General features: G+C 46.0%; 1 protein-coding gene across 1 annotated transcript in view; it reads right to left on the reverse strand.

The window, feature by feature from the left end:
* The window catches only part of LOC126176514 (collagen alpha-1(IX) chain-like), a 341,330-nt gene that overhangs the window by 159,520 nt on the left and 165,003 nt on the right, over positions 1-16,807 (reverse strand). The window contains exon 5 of the mRNA XM_049923671.1: positions 9,513-9,548. Within this exon, the coding sequence (XP_049779628.1) occupies positions 9,513-9,548 (36 nt within the window). The remainder of the gene's footprint in view (positions 1-9,512; positions 9,549-16,807) is intronic.

Below are 16,807 nucleotides of genomic sequence, written 5' to 3' on the forward strand. Positions count from 1 at the left end.
CAGATGTGTTGCGACCAGTGGCTCTACCCTTCATTCGATCTCTGCGAAACCCTACATTTCAGCAGGATAATGCACGACCGCATGTTGCAGGTCCTGTACGGGCCTTTCTGGACACAGAAAATATTCGACTGCTGCCCTGGTTGGCACATTGTCCAGATCTCTCACCAACTGAAAACCTCTGGTCAATGGTGGCTGAGCAACTGGCTCGTCACAATACGCGTCACTACTCTTGGTGAACTGTGGTATCGTGTTGAAGCTGCATGGGCAGCTGTACCTGTAAACGCTATCCAAGCTCTGTTTGACTCAATGCCCAGGCGTATCAAGGCCGTTATTAGGGCCAGAGGTGTTTGTTCTGGGTACTGATTTCTCAGGGTCTATGCACCCATATTGCGTGAAAATGTAATCACATGTCAGTGCTAGTATAATATATCTGGCCAATGAATAACCGTTTATCATGTGCATTTCTTCTTGGTGTAGCAATTTTAATGGCCAGTAGTGTAGTTCTAAGTTCTAGAGGACTGATGACCTCAGATGTTAAGTCCCATAGTGCTCAGAGCCATTTGAACCATTTTTTAGCAATACTGGTATCAGTAGATATTTGCTACAGTTATCATTTCAACCATCACCTGCCGACTCAGTAGGCACCAGTCATTGTTCTGATGTGGAAACAGCGATTTATCTGACGTCTTAGACGGTATGGTCATTGGCTTTCAAGCGAAGAGTATAAGCATTTCAGAAATTGCTAAGTTTGTAAACTGTTCCCGCGCCGCCATGGTTAAAGTATACCGTGCATGAGAAAATGGCGCTATCCAAAACCGGCACCGAGGCAACTGTAGTGCACTGTTGAGCAACTGACAGCCTGCATGGACTAAGGGGGCTACTGGCAGTGTCTCCTCAACGACCGTTCAGCGAATGTTGCTGCATATGGTCCCCACAGTAGGCACCTGGTTCATGCACCCATGCTGACTGCTGTTCATCTGCGAAGACGGCGGGAATTTGCACGCCAGTGCCGCTACTGAACTTCCAGTGAGTGGCGACAGGCGACCTTTTCAGACGAATGATCTTTTATGCTCCATCGGACATTGGCTTACAAGGGCCCTGCAACAATCTTTGGAAGGGACCAGGCAGGAGGAGGGAGCGTTATGGTCTGGGGAATGTTTTAGTGGCATTTCCTGGGTGATCTCGATATTCTGGAAGGTACAGTCGATCAAAACAGGTATGTATCTGTCCTTGGAGACCACGCCCACCGTTACATGCAGTTTGCAACGTGTCACACAGCTCGCAATGCACGTGTGTGATTCGAAGAGCACCATGATGGGTTTACCGTACTCCCCTGGCCACCAAACTCCCCGGACTTATACCCAGTCGAGAATCTGTGGCCCCACCCCGATCGGGCCTTTCGCTGCAATGATCCTCAGGCGAGAAATCTAGGGCAGTTGTCCACGGCACTGCAATCAGCATGGCTCCCCATCCTCGTGGGTACCTTCGAGAACCTCGCTCCCTTCCTGAACGTCTCGCAGCAACCCGCACTGCAAGAGGTAGTTATTCGGGCTATTGGCAGGTGGTCGATTAATGGTAGTTGTCAGTATACATACACTACTGGCCATTAAAATTGCTACACCAAGAAGGAATGCAGATGATAAACGGGTATTCATTGGACAAATATATTATACTAGAACTGACATGTGATTACATTTTCACGCAGTTTGGGTGCATAGATCCTAAGAAATCAGTACCGAGAACAACCACCTCTGGTCGTAATAACGGCCTTGATACGTCTGGGCATTGAGTCAAACAGAGATTGGATGGCGTGTACAGGTACAGCTGTCCATGCAGCTTCAAGACGATACCACAGTTCATCCTGAGTAGTGACTGGCGTATTGTGACGAGCCACTTGCTCGGCCACCATTGACCAGACGTTTTCAATTGGTGAGAGATATGGAAAATGTGCTGGCCAGGTCAGCAGTCGAACATCTTCTGTGTCCAGAAAGCCCGTACAGGACCTGCAACATGCGGCCGTGCATTATCCTGCTGAAATGTAGGATTTCCCAGGGATCGAATGAAGGGTAGAGCCACGGGTCGTAACACATCTGAAATGTAACGTCCAATGTTCAAAGTGCTGTCAATGCGAACAAGAGGTGACCGAGACGTGTAACCAATGGCACCCGATACCATCACGCCGGGTGATACGCCGGTATGGCGATGACGAATACACGCTTCCAATGTGCGTTCACCACGATTTCGGCAAATATGGATGCGACCATCACGATGCTGTAAAAAGTACCTGGATTCATCCGAAAAAATGACGTTTTGCCTTTCGTGCACCCAGGTTCGTCGTTGAGTACATCATTGCAGGCGCTCCTGTTTGTGATGCAGCGTCAATGGTAACCGCAGCCATGGTCTCCGAGCTGATAGTCCATGCTGCTGCAAACGTCGTCGAACTGTTCGTGCAGATGGTTGTTGTCTTGCAAACGTCCCCATCTGTTGACTCAGGGATCGAGACGTGGCTGCACGATCCGTTACAGCCATGCGGATAAGATGCCTGTCATCTCGACTGCTAGTGATACGAGGCCGTTGGGATCCAGCATGGCGTTCCATATTACCCTCTTGAACCCACCGATTCCGTATACTGCTAACAGCCATTGGATCTCGACCAACGCTAACAGCAATATCCCGATACGATAAACCGCAATCGCGATAGGCTACAATCCGACCTTTATCAAAGTCGGAAACGTGATGGTACGCATTTCTCCTCCTTACACGAGGCATCAGAACAACGTTTCACCAGGCAACGCCGGTCAACTGCTGTTTGTGTATGAGAAATCGGTTGGAAACTTTCCTCGCGTCAGCACGTTGTAGGTGTCGCCACCTGCGCCACCCTTGTGTGACTGCTCTGAAAAGCACACATTAATGCGACTACTTCCTGTGTTCGGCATCAAACTGCAATAAGCACTCGCAGGCTAGTACTAATAATGGAGGATATTAAAGCGTGACGGGGGACGCGGAAAACAATGCAGTCATTTTCTCTGTATGTCCATATTTCTAGAGATGGTTGTGGGATTCTGTTTTTCGTTAGAGGATGTCAAATTGAAACCTTTCAGTCGTCAAATTTACAACCTTATTTTATTTGGCAACCAATTCTAGCGTTTTACTGCGCCATCTTCAAGCCCCTGACCGATGTGTGGGAAGAATCTACCTCGGCTGTGATCAAAACAGGGAACAGCAATACTGGTGGCTGCCGCTGTGGATGAGCGGTTCTCGTCGCTTCAGTCTGGGACCGCGCGACTGTCACGGTCGCAGATTCGAATCCTTGCATATCACAGCATCTTCTTCCTGTCGGTTAAATTTCGCGTCTGTAGCACGTCATCTTCGTGGTGTAGCAATTTTAATGGCCAGCAGTGTATTTCACGTCATATGCATAGGTATAAGATTCGATCTTTGACGAATAGTATCAAGTGCGACCACAAAGCTTTAGACGTCATATGGTGCACGCGTAGTAGTAAAAAACTTGTAGTATTTACTTTCATTTCGCTAGGAATCATGATAGTAAGTAATGTGTATGTAATACGTTGATTGGAGTTATGCCTGAATGCATGGCTGACATAAATTTCTCGTCTTTAGTAGTGCTAAGGCCTCCTCCTTTGCAGACGGCGAGGAATCTTCTTTATTGTTTGCATATGACGTGAAACATGACTGAATATGAGAATGATGTCCTCTTAACATTGTAAAATATGCATTGACGCACATCATGGTGAGGGCGGAATAGGATGTGAAGATCACAATTGTCAAGTAAATAAATACAATAAAAATTCATACGGAACACGTTGTTTATGAAATACTCTAGGACTGTAAAAAAAAGTAAACAGAAAATAATGCAAAAGAATAATCAACAAAAACAATTTTGTGGTTTATGGTTAGTTAAAAGCCAATACCGAGAAGCAACAGATGGTAAATTTCACGGGTTAATATTTGGAGTAAAAGACAGGTTACGATTCAATGGAAATATAAAATGTGCTAGTGATGCAGTTATGGTGCATCGAATTAGAGAGGGTTGCAGAACGAAGGTGACGGGTTTGACACTGGTAGCAAGTAAAGAGGCAATAACTTTGAAGTAGGCTTGTGTGCCACATGGAAATATAACCGACATTGTACAGTGCATGATGTGGTCGACCTCTGGAGCGTCTTACGAGCAGGTACAACGCGAAATTTGCTCCACTGCCAAAGAATGTGCAACCCACAAAGAATAAATCGGTCCACTATAATATTGTTTTCGAATATAATGGTTCAAATGGCTCTGAGCACTATGCGACTTAACTTCTGAGGTCATCAGTCGCCTAGAACTTAGAACTAATTAAACCTAACTAACCTAAGGACATCACACACATGCATGCCCGAGGCAGGATTCGAACCTGCGACCGTAGCGGTCGCTCGGTTCCAGACCTTAGCGCCTAGAACCGCATGCCCACTCCGGCCGGCGAATATAATGTAAACTGTAGATGTAGACAGGCCGAATTCCTCAATTGATGGAATATATGGACTGGAAGAACGTTAGACAATATGTACTCGCCCAAAATGATAGTACACTGAAAAACAAATGAGGCATGTTCACTATCAGGACACGTATTTCCGCACTGCGGCTCTCCTCGGCTACCGATATCGAAGGCCTGCCTGAGTTGGAGCGTTTTAGTGGCTGAAATTAGCCGTCTGAATTTCTCTGAACCTACTAGACGTGGCGGAATGATGCAGTCAGTTTTCTTCAAAGATGCGGCTGTCAATTCTAGAGACAAATTGCGATGAAAAACTATTAACCATTTTTTCCTCAGAAACGTGTCCTTTTGATAACTGATTATGAGGTAGAGAAAAGATAGCAGGAAAAACTCAAAACTCTTGATAAAAATATTTGATTAAACTCTTGAGCAACAGCAGAAGAATGAGTAGGTCTAAATATGCAATTGAACAGTTTATGATTTACCCTCTCAGAGTCTCAGATAGAAGAGCATTTTTTGTACGTCTGTAGGTTTTCATAACCGTCCTCAATGGAGAAAAAGCGAAGAAGATTAGACGTTAATGCCCGTAAACAACGATGTCATTAGAGACAAAGCGCAAGCTCAGATTAGGGAAGAATGGGGATGGAAATTGGCAATGCCCTTTCAAGGGAACCATCCCAGCAATTACCTCGAACGATTCAGAGAACTCAGGGAAAACCTAAATCTTCATGGCCGGACAGGGATTTGGACCGTCGTCATTCCGGATGCCGGCCGGAGTGGCCGAGCGATTCTAGGCGCTTCAGTCTGGAACAGCGCGACCGCTACGGTCGCAGGTTCGAATCCTGCCTCGGGCATGGATGTGTGTGATGTCCTTAGGTTAGTTAGGTTTAAGTAGTTCTAAGTTCTAGGGGACTGATGACCTCAGATGTTAAGTCCCATAGTGCTCAGAGCCATTCCTCCCGAATGCGAGTCCAATACGCTGACCATTGCGGCAACTCGCTCGGTTGTTGTCATTCGAGGTAATACATTCTAGGTTGTTAGGCTGCATCACGTTGTTCAGACTTCTTGTTCACAATCAACGTTCAGCTGTTCAGCTAAGCAGAGACACCTAAAAATCCTGAGGCAGATTTCAGCAGATGGGTCAAAGTTCCTATTGTGAGGAAGCAATGTGAAGAGGCACATAATGCAGCGTAACTGCCAAGAAGATTTAGTTTTTTGTTTTTAGCATCCTTAGTATCATACGCGGAGTAGCCTTAGGCACTTTTGATGGGAGGGGTAACAGTCATCAAATGCGCAGAACATGGAAGGCCAGTAACAATTTGATTCCAGCAGACAGTCTCGAGAAACCTCGCAGCACCTGGTCGATTTTGAAATTCGTTGCTACTGGTATGTCAAGAAGAATGCAAGAAACAGTTGAAAGTTGGTTGAGCTTCATACTCTGTGGATTCTCATTCTGAGAGTCTGTGGATATACTGGTGCAAGTGAAAGATCCACTTTGATGATTTGTCCGTTAACTCATGTTTGCAGAACGCATATGCCATTCTCCGGCTAAAGATGGAACTCTCAGGTAAGACAATGTTACAGGTAACACATGACGAATGTTGTAACATTATCTGATTGCCCTACCATTTTAAATCATTCACTAACCGAGCAGTCGCTCAGCAACAGCAACAGCTAGCAAATAACGTCCTGTGACGTGACGCGTTTATTGCGGGAGCACCGTCAGAGATACAGTAAACTATTGACTTTGAAAGCCGCTGCGCGGAAGGGGGACAAAAGAAAATCATTTTTACACATTCTTTTGATGTACGAGATATTCTCGATGGACAGTTACTCATTCTTCTATCTCTCGTAATTTGTGTCGGACACGCATGTCATGCCACCGTATTATTATTGTTTAAAAATATTATTTTAGTGTAATGTGAAAGTGCCATACTGCATAGCAGCAGATTCATGTGAGAAGCTATACTGTACGACGTGTATCTGGAAATGTTAAAAGATGTAAGTTCGTTGTATGTCGACTACCATAAATTCAAAGTTAAATGGAACTTATGTATGGACTAATTATTTAGTATAGAACCTATGTCTAACTACTTCATGACCATACATATTTAATTTTCTTTTATGTTTCTGCAAATTTTGATGGTTCACAGTCACAAATTGTTTCGTCGAAATCGGACGGAAGTTGCATATGGCGAAATAGTTTCTCCGCACCTTACTCTACTAGTAAATGCATGATAAACTCTGGTCCCTTAGGAAATTCATGTTGAGTTATCCAAAAACAATTATATTTTTAATAGTCATTTAGCCCTGACCAGTAAAGGTATTCAAAACCACTACAATAACTAGTTATGTCTATTGGCCTAAAATACAATATATATCATTATGTGCTTTTCTCTGCAAATATATTTCCACCGCCAATTATAGCTGTATGTTAACGCACAAAAGTAAATATATTGTTATAATGTTTAACAGTTCCTGGAGGAACTCATCCCAGTTTTTTCGCAGGTAAGCATTTGTAAGATCAGGCTGTTCGTGTTCTGTCATTGTGCTGACGTAGCCATTCAATCGGATATGCGGTGCACTTGTAGCCTTCACGTATTATTGAAAGGAGCGTTTGAAGAGGAAATATTAGAGTTTAACGTCCCGCCCAACAGCACAGTCATTAGAGACGGAAAAAAAGTTCGGATAACGAAAAGATGTGGAAGGAAATCGGTCGTACAATTTTCAAAGGAATCATCCCGGCATTTGCCTGAAGCGGTTGGGAAACCTAAATCTGGATGACCAGAGCGGACTTGAGCCGTGGTCCCCCCGGAGTCGAGTCCAGTGTGGTAACCACTTGCGCATCTCGCTCGGCTGCATTATTGGAATTCAGCGTCTCGAGAGATCCCGACTTCATTTGCGACTGGGAGTTAAAGCAATTTAATAACGAATGAGACGGAAATAAATTGCGACTTGTCGCAGGAACAGTCCTAGCATTCAATTCAGGTATTTGGGGGAAACAGTGAAGTTCTGAAGCCAGTCCTCCTCGGTGGCTGCGGGTTCAGCATGGCAGGTTCCTGACCGAAGAGTCCTTAGTTCGGATCCCTAGCTGGTCGGATATTTTCTCCGTTCGGGGACTGGGTGCTGCGTTGTTCTTACTTTCGTATTGTCGTGAATGACGAAAAAATCTTCTCCAAAACACTGTCACATCATCTTTCCGTTATTGAGATGGCTGAATGGGTGCGAACCGAAAGCCAATAAATTGAAATTAAAGACAGAGACAGATAGAGAGACAGAGAGGTAAAGAAAGGAAAAAATCTTGAAGCCTATCGGCTAAAACACGATTTAATCACCTCTCCTCCACGATAACAGCCTAATATCTCAGCCGCTGCACATCCTTCTGGCAGGTACACATACTACACTACGGACCATTAAATTTGCTACACCAAGAAGAAATGCAGATGATAAACGGGTAGTCATTGGACAAATACATTATACTAGAACTGACAAGTGATTACATTTTCACGCAATTTGGGTGCATAGATCCTCAGAAATCAGTACCCAGAACAACCATCTCTGGGCGTAAGAACGGCCTTGATGAACTTGGGCATTGAATCCAACAGAGCTTGGATGGCGTGTACAGGTACAGCGGCCCATGCAGCTTCAACACGATACCACAGTTTATCAAGAGTAGTCACTGGCGTATTGTGACAAGCCAGTTGCTCGGCCACCATTGACCAGACGTTTTCAGTTGGTGAGAGATCTGGAGAATGCAGCATCTGGCCAGGGCAGCAGTCGAACATTTTCTGTATGCAGAAAGGCTCGTAGAGGACCTGCAACATGCGGTCGTGCATTATACTGCTGAAATGTAGGGTTTCGCAACACATCTGAAATGTAACGTCCACTGTTCAAAGTGCCGTCATTGCGAACAAGAAGTGGCAGAGACGTGTAACCAGTGGCACCCCATACCATCACACCGGGTGATACGCCAGTATGCCGATGACGAATAGACGCTTCCAATTGCGTTCACCGCGATGTCGCCAAACACGGATGCGACCATCATGATGCTGTAAACAGAACCTGGATTCATCCATTCGTGCACCCATGTTCGTCGTTGAGTACACCACCGCAGGCGTTCCTGTCTGTGATGCAGCGTCAAGGGTGACTGCAGCCATGGTCTCCGAGCTGATAGTCCACACTGCTGCAAGCGTCGTCGAACTGTTCGTGCAGATGGTTGTTGTCTTGCAAACGTCCCCATCTGTTGACTCAGGGATCGAGACGTGGCAGCACGATCCGTTACAGCGATGCTGATAAGATGCCTGTCATCTCGACTGCTAGTGATACGAGACCGTTGGGATCCAGCAACGCATTCCGTATGACCCTCATGAACACCCCGGATCCATATTCTGCTAAGAGTCATTGGATCTCGACCAACGAGAGCAACAATGTAGCGGTACGATAAACCGCAATCGCGATAGGCTACAATCCGACCTTTATCAAAGTCGGAAACGTGATGGTACGCATTTCTCCTCCTGACACGAGGCATGACAACAACGTTTCAGCAGGAACGCCGGTCAACTACTGTTTGTGTATGAGAAATCGGTTGGAAACTTTCCTCGTGTCAGCACGTTGTAGGTGTCGCCACCGGCACCAACCTTGTGTGAATGCTCTGAAAAGCTAATCATTTGCGTATCACAGCATCTTCTTCCTGTCGGTTAAATTTCGCGTCTTTAGCCCGTCAGCTTCGTGGTGTAGCAATTTTAATGGCCAGTAGTGTAGATTACTCTTGCAATCTTCAATCAAACGATTTAGGCAACATCTAGTGAGTGAGCGGAGTGGTCAAAATCGGATAGTTTTTAGGTAGATCGTGCTTATAGAAACAAAAAGACAGCTGAAGTAAGAGCGATAGAAGCAAACCATCATGCGGTAAGTAAGCGTTAGTACTGCAATAAGTTTGTGGCGAGATGGTTAATGGCGGCGATATCATCAGCAGGTTGTTATGAGTTGTGCTGCCATCTCCAGGCGCCGCGCCGAACCACTCACGAGGAAGTCGTCCTGCGGCTCCACGGAATTCAGCGCCTGCAACAAGAGCAGCACGTGGAAGATTACACGGGCAAAGTTCCTGATCAGTATGAAGAACATAATCAAATTATTTGTGCAAGTCAGGGGTGCTAATGGCGTATGGTGCATACATGTTTTGCATCTTAGAATAGTTGGTGATCAACCGAGTGACATTAAATTATATTTTTTAAGAAAACAAAGTGAATGTCATCCAGAGATGTACATAAACGCCAAGCAGCTCAATCAATTTGCAGGACAATACCCAAGCACGTACAGTGCAAATTGTTACTGATTTGTTTGACTGCTGGGGCTGCTAAGTGCTATACCACCCACTGCACCCCCCTGACTTAAGCCCTCGTAAGTTCAAATCGATTTCTAAACTGAAGGAAACACTTCACGGCATTCGTTTCAGAACTGCTACGGATTCGTCGGGCAATAGACCGCTCCGCTCGAACTGTCAACACAACTGGCACTGCTAAGAGTGGCTCTGAGCACTATGGGACTTAACATCTGAGGTCATCAGTCCCATAACACCTAGAGCTACTTAAACCTAACTAACCTAAGGACAGCACACACATCCATGCCCGAGGCAGGATTCGACCTGCGACTGTAGCGGTCGCGCGGTTCCAGACTGAAGCGCATAGAACCGCTCCGCCACAACGGCCGGCACTGCTAAGAGTGTCACACGACTTCCAAATCGCTGGCAACGGGTTATACACAGTGCTGGTGACTATTTTGAAGGTCAGTAAAACTTTGAAACACTATCTATTTTGTAGAAGTTGTAAATAAATAGTTGCTACTATTAAAGTTCCAACTCTCGTATGTGCTGCAAACAATAACTGTCTAATGCTACTGAAATTAGCATGTCTGTCGATATAATTCTGTTAATAGTGACATGTTCGGTTTCCAGAATGAGATTTTCACTCTGCAGCGGAGTGTGCGCTGATATGAAACTTCCTGACAGATTAAAACTATGTGCTCGACCGAGACTTGAACTCGGGACCTTTGCCTTTCGCGGGCAAGCGCTCTACCATCTGAGCTACCGAAGCACGACTCACGCCCGGTCCCACAGCTTCACTTCTGTCAGTATCTCGTTTCCTACGTTCCAAACTTTACAGAAGCTCTCCTGCGAACCTTGCAGAACTAGCACTCCTGAAAGAAATGATATTGCGGAGGCATGGCTTAGCCACAGCCTGGCGGATGTTTCCAGAATGAGATTTTCACTCTGCAGCGGAGTGTGCGCTGATATGAAACTTCCTGGCAGATTAAAACTGTGTGCCCGACCGAGACTCGAACTCGGGACCTTTGTCTTTCGCGGGCAAGTGCTCTACCATCTGAGCTACCGAAGCACGACTCACGCCCGGTCCCACAGCTTCACAAGCTTCTGTAAAGTTTGGAAGGTAGGAGACGAGATACTGGCAGAAGTGAAGCTGTGGGACCGGGCGTGAGTCGTGCTTCGGTAGCTCAGATGGTAGAGCGCTTGCCCGCGAAAGGCAAAGGTCCCGAGTTCGAGTCTCGGTCGGGCACACAGTTTTAATCTGCCAGGTAGTTTCATGTTCTGTTTCGTGTGCAAGGAAGTCCAGAATCTTGTCACAAATGTAGAATGCTCGTATTTTATTCACTAAACGACGTGACGGACCAGGTGCCTTCCTGAAGTCAAGGAACGCGTCATCAACCTGGACGCCGATGTCTTTGATGCTCTGGATTCATCGACGAGTAGAGCGAGCCGAGTTTCGCGGAATTCATATCGATTTTTGTACAGAAGATTTTCGTTCTCCAAAAGCGTCATAATACGTGAGCCCGAAATATTCTCTAACAGAATGATGTCAGAGGTATTGGTAACTGTCGTACGACTCTTCCTTGAAAACGGGCATGACTTGCACTTTCTTCCAGTCGCAAAGTATCATCCAAAACTCCACCGAATTGCGGTGAACTAATGCTAGAAGGACTGCGAGTTGCTTCGCGTAATCTCTGCAGAAACTCACGGGTATTTCATACGGTCCAAATGGCTTTCCAGTACTCAGTGATTTTGGCTGTTTTTTCTGTCCTGCAACCCATAATCTCAACATCTTCCGTTTCGCCGTTCCTGCTATGACTGAAAGATGCAACCGTATAACGATCTTCCAAAGGGAACGAATTTCTGAAGACTCAGTGTGGTAAAGGGAAGAGGCAGCGCTCTGCATATGCAAGCGACGCCCTCGGAAGTCAACACGTTGACTGTTATTCTAACTGCTCTAGTGTGTGACGGGTGGGAGTGGGGAGTTACGTGCTTCAAGAGGGAACCTGTTGTTGGTATGCGGACGGACGTATAATTACGTAATAGCGGTAATGGCGCCCTCCCCAAGTCGACCCGCCCAGGCGTGTCCTCTCGAAGCGACAGTGAGGAGCGGTTGTGCTGTGTGTCACCTGGGAGACAGGGCGAGGCCGGCTGCTGACTCACAGTATGCTGACATTCAGGTGCGGCTCAGTCGCAGGCTAACAGACTTTTTAGAAAAAAAAAAATACGCTATGCGCAGTTGGAAGTGGGTTTGGTATTATATGTTAAAGCGAAACTGAAAACCTGGCCAGGGTGACAAAACTGTCGTTTTTACGCTGAAGAAACAGGCAGGGCAGGCGATGGCAGTGTACCCTCCAGTGCTCTTACAGCTAGCGCGCTGTCACACGCTACGGATCCATATGCCAATTGTCAGCCGGCCGGGTTGACCGAGCGGTTCTAGGTGCTACAGTCTGGAACCGCGCGACCGCTACGGTCGCAAGTTCGAATCCTGCCTCGGGCATGGATGTGTGTGATGTCTTTAGTGTAGTTAGGTTTAAGTAGTTCTAAGTTCTAGGGGACTGATGACGTCAGAAGTTAAGTCCCATAGTGCTCAGAGCTAATTGAACCGTTTTTGAGCCAATAGTCGGCGTAACGTAACAACCAGATATTGACTAACAGTTTTGTTTCACAGTACTCCTCACACACTGTCACCGTGACGACATATTATTCACTGTGTGGTGTCTGTGGATCTACGTTTCACTCGAATAAACCACGTCTCCCTTTAGTTCTGATATTTCATGTTTTCGTAAAAATGTCTAATGCAGTATGTCTGTTTTGAAGCAATGGTCATGTTAGCAAATGTGACTCGTTAACTCTGACAACATCAAGCAGAAGATGACACGCGGAGAACAGTTTTGTTTGGTTGACTTGTTAGCATTGAAGTTCAATTCTATGCGATGATATGTGATGTTTCCGTAATGACTGTATTTCTTTCTACTCTTTATAATATCATTTAAGTTTTTTGTTTGTTTTATTCATTAAATTTATTAATAAATGCCAAAACATTCAAGTATAACATATTTTTTCACCCTGTGATTTCTGTTCATACCTTTTTCGTTTCTGCTGGTTTCCAGTAACTTTCAGGATCTGTTTGAAGAAAGTTGTTTATCGCAGCGTTAGCATGACCTCGAGAAATAAAGGTAACCTCTGTTTGTTTTTAGCTATTTTGAACTAGAATGTGTTTAGATAAGTAGTTCAAAAATAATTCAAATGGCTCTGAGCACTATGGGACTTAACATCTGAGGTCATCAGTCCCCTAGAACTTAGAACTACTTAAACCTAACTAACCTAAGGACATCACACACATCCATGCCCGAGGCAGGATTCGAACCTGCGATCGTAGCGGTCGCGCGGTTCCAGACTGCAGCGCCTAGAACCGCTCGGCCACACCGGCCGGCTGATAAGTAGTGATACGCTAATATACCCTGCGCGGTGGAATAAGTGATTGTTTATTTCCTCACAACAATATGGTGAGCACAGGCAACGATCTATGCTTTTACATTCATAAGAAGAAAGTGAAGAAGAGTCAATAAGATGACAAAAATGGTGCATTTCCAATGGCCGCTCTTGGTAGCCCTTCGGTCTGAGGTACCTTGCCCCGGTTGGCGCGGCTACCCCCGCCGGACGTTCGAGTCCTCCCTTAGGCACGGGTGTGTGTGTTGTCCGTAGCGTAAATCTGTTTAATCTTCGTACATCCATATTTAAACTGCAAGAAGGTGGGACAAAGCTGGTATAATTTTTATTAAAAATGAATTTCCTCCAGCTGTACTTAAGATTTCTTATTTACTTCGCTGCAAGTTTCGACGTTGCGTTAATGCCGTCTTCAGGCCCCTACACTTCTGATGAAATAAGTTGTGTGTGGCTCAGTCTAGAAGTCCTCGGTGAGATCAACATTTGCTCCACATGGATGGCGGGCAGTAACTAGAACTTCTACGCTGAGCCACACACAATTGATTTCATCGAAAGTGTATGGGCCTGAAGATGGCGTTGACGCAACGTCGAAACTAGTAGCGAAGTAAATAAAAAATCTTAAGTGCAGCTGAAGGAATTTCATTTTTAATAAAAAATAAACGTGTTTAAGTTAGATTAAGTAGTGTGTAAGCATATGGAACGGATGACCTCAGCAGTTTGGTCCCATAGGAACTTACCACAAATTGCCAAAATTTCCAATGAGGAAACAGCTTAGAAAACCAAAGCATGTGCCATCACCAACAACTTGGATGTTCAATGCCTGCATCTAGCTGATATGAGGAATGAAAGACAGAAAGGCCGTTTCTGATGTGGGTTTTCTGCATGCACATTTGCGCAGTGCACTAAATGCAAACAATATCTTTATTTCACAGAGAAATTGAATTTTTTTTCCATTTCTATAAAAAAATGAGCAGAATGGAACATCTACATACGGGATTCAGAAAGAAAGTTATGCATATCGTCCCACGTTACTATCATTGCGCAACAAAAGTAGTGCATTGGTTCAAATGCCTCTGAGCACTATGGGACTTAACATCTAAGGCCATCAGTCCCCTAGAACTTAGAACTACTTAAACCTAACTAACCTAAGGACATCACACACATCCACGCAGGAACCTGCTACCGTAACAGTCGTGAGGTTCCAGACTGAAGCGCCTAGAACCGCGCGGCCACAGCTACCGGCGTAATGCATTGTCAGAGGACTGTACCTGTTCACAGTGCCTTGCAGAGACAGTTTTTCTTTAGTACGGATAGTGCGAGGGGCGTTCAATAAGCAATGCAACACGTTTCTTTTCTGAAAGCAGGTTAGTTTTATTCATGATTCCACTGCATCATATTATTCCCCGCTCTTTTGACTACAAAACCGTACTTTGCAACATAATGTCCCTTCAGTGCGAAAGCCTTACGCCATCGTACTGAGAGGGCCTGTGTGCCTGCATCGCACTACTCTAAGAGTCGACGTCAGAGACAACGTCTCGCTGCACCAATAACTTCCCCATCATCCACATGTTGCTACCCGCAGAGAGCATCCTTCACCGGGGTGGCTACATTCCACTGATTGCTGTATTGCTTCCGGTTCGAAGTGATGAACCCTTGTTTCATCGCCAGTGACGCTGTTCGACAAAAGATTATCACGTTCAGCCTCGTAACGCTGAAGCAATTCCGCACAAACGGTCCTTCGTTGCTGTTGTGGTCTTCTGTTAGGCGGCGAGGAACCTTCCAGGCACACACTTTTGAGTAGCCCAACTGGTGGTTGGTTGTTGTTTTGGGGAGAGGAGACCAGACAGCGAGGTCATCGGTTTCATCGGGTTACGGAAGGACGGGAAGGAAGTCGGCCGTGCCCTTTCAAAGGAACTATCCTGGCATATGCCTGGAGACATTTAGGGAAATCACGGAAAACCTAAATCGGGATGGACGCGGGATTGAACCATCGTCCTCCCGAATGTGAGTCCAGTGTGCTACACACTGCGCCACCTCGCTCGGTCCCAACTGGTGGACGCGTGTGTAAGCACTACTAATAGAGACGTACAATAGAGGAAGCGAGGTGTCTGAGTTTGATCCGTAGATCACCTCGAATGAGAGTGTCCGCACTTTACAACACTGCAAGAGTCACAGCTGTGCGGCTGGCCAGTGAGATCGGACAGGTTCGCGGGATATTATTGAGCTGATGACAGACGCCTCGCCCAACGACTCACCGTGCTTTTGTTCACTGTCTTTCTCCGTAGGCACTACGCAAGCACCTATGAATATCTGCTATGCTCTGGTCTTCCGCCAAAAGAAACTCTGTGTCAGTTGTCTGCTTGGAACGAACCTCCGTTACAGACCCTATTTTGAAGGTTATTTATGACACCGCCACATACCGGAACTTCATGAAACTATAGGGGCATAGGAGCTGAAGAGGGAATATTCCACGGTTTCCTACAACAAATTGTACATTTTATCAACCGAATCTGACCGAGAAAAAAAGTGTTGCATTTCTTATTGAGCGCCCCTCGTAAGTACATCACAGCGTGGGAGTGAAACTGCATGGTAACTGTAAACGTGCACCAAAGTTGAAGTATTTGTATGTCCATCCTCGTAATTTATGGTCTGCAAGACTTCAGCCGTTCATCTACGTAGTAAAACGAAACACATGCAACCGTCGTTGATGTTATTTTCTTACACTACTGGCTATTAAAATTGCTACACCACGAAGATGACGTGCTACGCGAAATTTAACCGACAGGAAGAAGACGCTGTGATATGCAAATTATTAGCTTTTCAGAGCATTCACACAAGGTTGGCGCCGGTGGCGACACCTACAACGTGCTGACATGAGGAAAGTTTCCAACCGATTTCTCATACACAAACAGTAGTTGACCGGCGTTTCCTTGTGAAACGTTGTTCTGATGCCTCGTGTCAGGAGGAGAAATGCGTACCATCACGTTTCCGAATTTGATAAAGGTCGGATTGTAGCATATCGCGATTGCGGTTTATCGTACCGCGACATTGCTGCTCGCGTTGGTCGAGATCCAATGACTGATAGCAGAATATGGAATCGGTGGGTTCTGGAGGGTAATACGGAACGCCGTGCTGGATCTCAACGGCCTCGTATCACTGGCAGTCGAGATGACAGGCATCTTATCCGCATGGCTGTAACGAATCGTGCAGCCACGTCTCGATCCCTGAGTCAACAGATGGGGACGTTTGCAAGACAACAACCATCTGCACGAACAGTTCGACGACGTTTGCAGCAGCAGGACTATCAGCTCGGAGACCATGGCTGCGGTTACCGTTGACGCTGCATCACAGACAGGAGCGCCTGCGATGATGTACTCAACGACGAACCTGGTTGCACGAATGGCAAAACGTCATTTTTTCGGATGAATCCAGCATCATGATGGTCGCATCCGTGTTTGGCGACATCGCGGTGAACGCACATGGGAAGCGTGTATTCGTCATCGCCATACTGGCGTATGTCTCGGCGTTACACATCCTGGTCACCTCTTGT

Source organism: Schistocerca cancellata, chromosome 3 (assembly GCF_023864275.1).
Source record: "Schistocerca cancellata isolate TAMUIC-IGC-003103 chromosome 3, iqSchCanc2.1, whole genome shotgun sequence".
NCBI classification, from domain to species: domain Eukaryota; kingdom Metazoa; phylum Arthropoda; class Insecta; order Orthoptera; family Acrididae; genus Schistocerca; species Schistocerca cancellata.